Source organism: Clupea harengus, chromosome 14 (assembly GCF_900700415.2).
Source record: "Clupea harengus chromosome 14, Ch_v2.0.2, whole genome shotgun sequence".
Lineage (NCBI taxonomy): Eukaryota > Metazoa > Chordata > Actinopteri > Clupeiformes > Clupeidae > Clupea > Clupea harengus.
In genome coordinates, this window is record NC_045165.1 from 2890965 (window position 1) to 2893464 (window position 2500).

The following is a 2500-nucleotide window of genomic DNA, read 5'->3' on the forward strand; positions in this document are numbered from 1 at the left end:
TCTGGCCTTGACTGGTCTCACCTTATGGTTCATGATCTGGCCTTGACTGGTCTCACCTTATGGTTCATGATCTGGCCTTGACTGACCTTGACTGGTCTCACCTTATGGTTCATGATCTGGCCTTGACTGGTCTCACCTTATGGTTCATGATCTGGCCTTGACTGGTCTCACCTTGTGGTTCATGATCTTGCCGTAGGTTTCCACGAGTGACTCGGCGTAGAAGGGCGTCTCTCCGTAGAGCATCTCGTACATGCAGACGCCCAGGGACCACCAGTCGCACTCGGGGCCGTACTTCCCCTTGCCCTCCTCCATGGCCTGCAGGATCTCTGGGGAGATGTAGTCCGGAGTGCCCACCGCCACCGAGGACTGGACCTGGGGGGGGGACCAGGAGAGAGACCAGAGAGAGAGAGAGAGAGAGGGAGGGGGGGGGGCAGGAGAGAGACCAGAGAGAGAGAGAGAGAGAGAGGGAGGGAGGGACCAGGAGAGAGACCAGAGAGAGAGGAGAGAGAGAGAGAGAGGGAGGGAGGGACCAGGAGAGAGACCAGAGAGAGAGAGAGAGAGAGAGAGAGGGAGGGGGGGGGGCAGGAGAGAGACCAGAGAGAGAGAGAGAGAGAGAGAGAGGGAGGGGGGGGGGCAGGAGAGAGACCAGAGAGACGAGGAGAGAGGAGAGGGAGGGACCAGGAGAGAGACCAGAGAGAGAGAGAGAGAGGGAGGGGGGGGCAGGAGAGAGACCAGAGAGAGAGAGAGAGAGAGAGGGAGGGAGGGACCAGGAGAAGAGACCAGAGAGAGAGAGAGAGAGAGAGAGAGGGAGGGAGGGACCAGGAGAGAGACCAGAGAGAGAGAGAGAGAGAGAGAGAGGGAGGGGGGGGGGCAGGAGAGAGACCAGAGAGAGAGAGAGAGGGAGGGGGGGCAGGAGAGGGAGAGAGTATTGATGTAAAAAGGATAAAAGAAAAGAGAAATGGGGGGAGAGAAAGAGTCAGTCTTGGTTACGGCACAGAACTCAAATCACCATCAGTCAAACAGTGACAGTCCCTCAAGTACAGAGAAGAGAGGCCAGGCCAGCTGGCAGCACAAGTGACACACACACATGAGGGACACACACACACACACGAGACACACACAAATGAGACACACACACATGAGACACACACACACAAGAGACACACAGGAGCAACACACACAAACACACACACACACACACACACACACACACACACATAAGACAAACACACACATCATGGCAACTCATCAGATCTCCAGGCACATCACGTAGTCACACACTTCATTTCTCATCAAGGGGATATTTAAAGACTGGTGCTAATCAACCAGCCGCCTCAAGGACCACTGTGTGTATCTGTGTGTGTGTGTGTGTGTGTGTGTGTGTGTGTGTGTGTGTGTGTGTGTGTGTGTGTGAGATCGATACAGTTTCAGCCTTAACCTACCATGATTAAGTTTCAATGAATCTCATCCCTGAGTGAGTGACTGAGTGTGTGGGTGAGTGGGTGAGTCCGTGCGGTAGCTGAATCTGGATCTCTGTGAGGTGAGGTGAGGGCTTTGAAATGGGACTACAATGCTACTGAATGTGACACACACACACACACACCTATCAATCAATCACAGGCTCTGTGCTCCTCAGGGGGAGGAAGAGGAAGAGGAAGAGGAAGGGCATTTCAAAACCTCCTGTTTGATACTGCAGTCTTCAGGCAGAGGGCCATGAATGGTGAAGCTCACTACTGCTGGCGTTCTCTGGAGGTGCTAGCGTTAGCGTTAGCTCCTAGTAGTATTACAGGGCAAGGGTTGGGGTCAGAGTTCAGGTGAAGCACTAATGATGGTATTTTGGCCTATCTGCTGATCGTGATGCAAGTGTTTTGTGTGCACGGGTCTGAGTATTCACATTAGTGTTTGTGTGTGTCTAAGTCAGTGTGTGTGTGTGTTTGTGTGTCTGACTGTGTGTGTGTTTCTGATTATGTGTGAGTGTGTGTATCTGTCTAACTGTGTTTGTGTGTGTATGTGTGTCTGTCTAACTGAATGTGTGTGTGTTAGTCTAAGTGTGTGTGTGTCTATGTGTGTGTGTGTGTGTGTGTGTGTCTATGTGTGTGTCTATGTGTGTCTATGTGTGTGTCTAACTGGGTGTGTGTGTGTATCTGTCTAACTGTGTTTGTATGTGTGTCTGTCTAACTGAATGTGTGTGTGTGTGTGTAAGTCTGTGTGTGTAAGTGTGTGTGTTAGTCTAAGTGTGTGTGTTTGTGCTCAGGGGTTGGAGGGTGACTGGAAAGGCTCATGTGTGCAGCTGCATGATTATGTGAACGTCAGGCTCTAAACTTCCTCCTCTTTTACAACAGCGCACACACACACACACACACACACACACTAAACTTGCTGGCGGAGGGGGGGGGGGGGGGGGGTTGAGATTTGTTTATGACCTGCCAAAACGGAGCTCCCGTATCCAAGTGATAACTCAGACCAGCTTCCGAGCGCTTAGCATCCCGCCATCTGACAA

General features: G+C 52.0%; 1 protein-coding gene across 3 annotated transcripts in view; it reads right to left on the bottom strand.

The window, feature by feature from the left end:
* cdc42bpaa (CDC42 binding protein kinase alpha (DMPK-like) a) overlaps window positions 1-2500 on the bottom strand; it is a 96881-nt gene that overhangs the window by 44979 nt on the left and 49402 nt on the right. For all 3 annotated transcript variants that reach the window (XM_031579703.2, XM_031579704.2, XM_031579702.2), the window contains exon 7: window positions 172-372. In XM_031579703.2, coding sequence (XP_031435563.1) covers window positions 172-372 — 201 coding nt within the window. The remainder of the gene's footprint in view (window positions 1-171; window positions 373-2500) is intronic.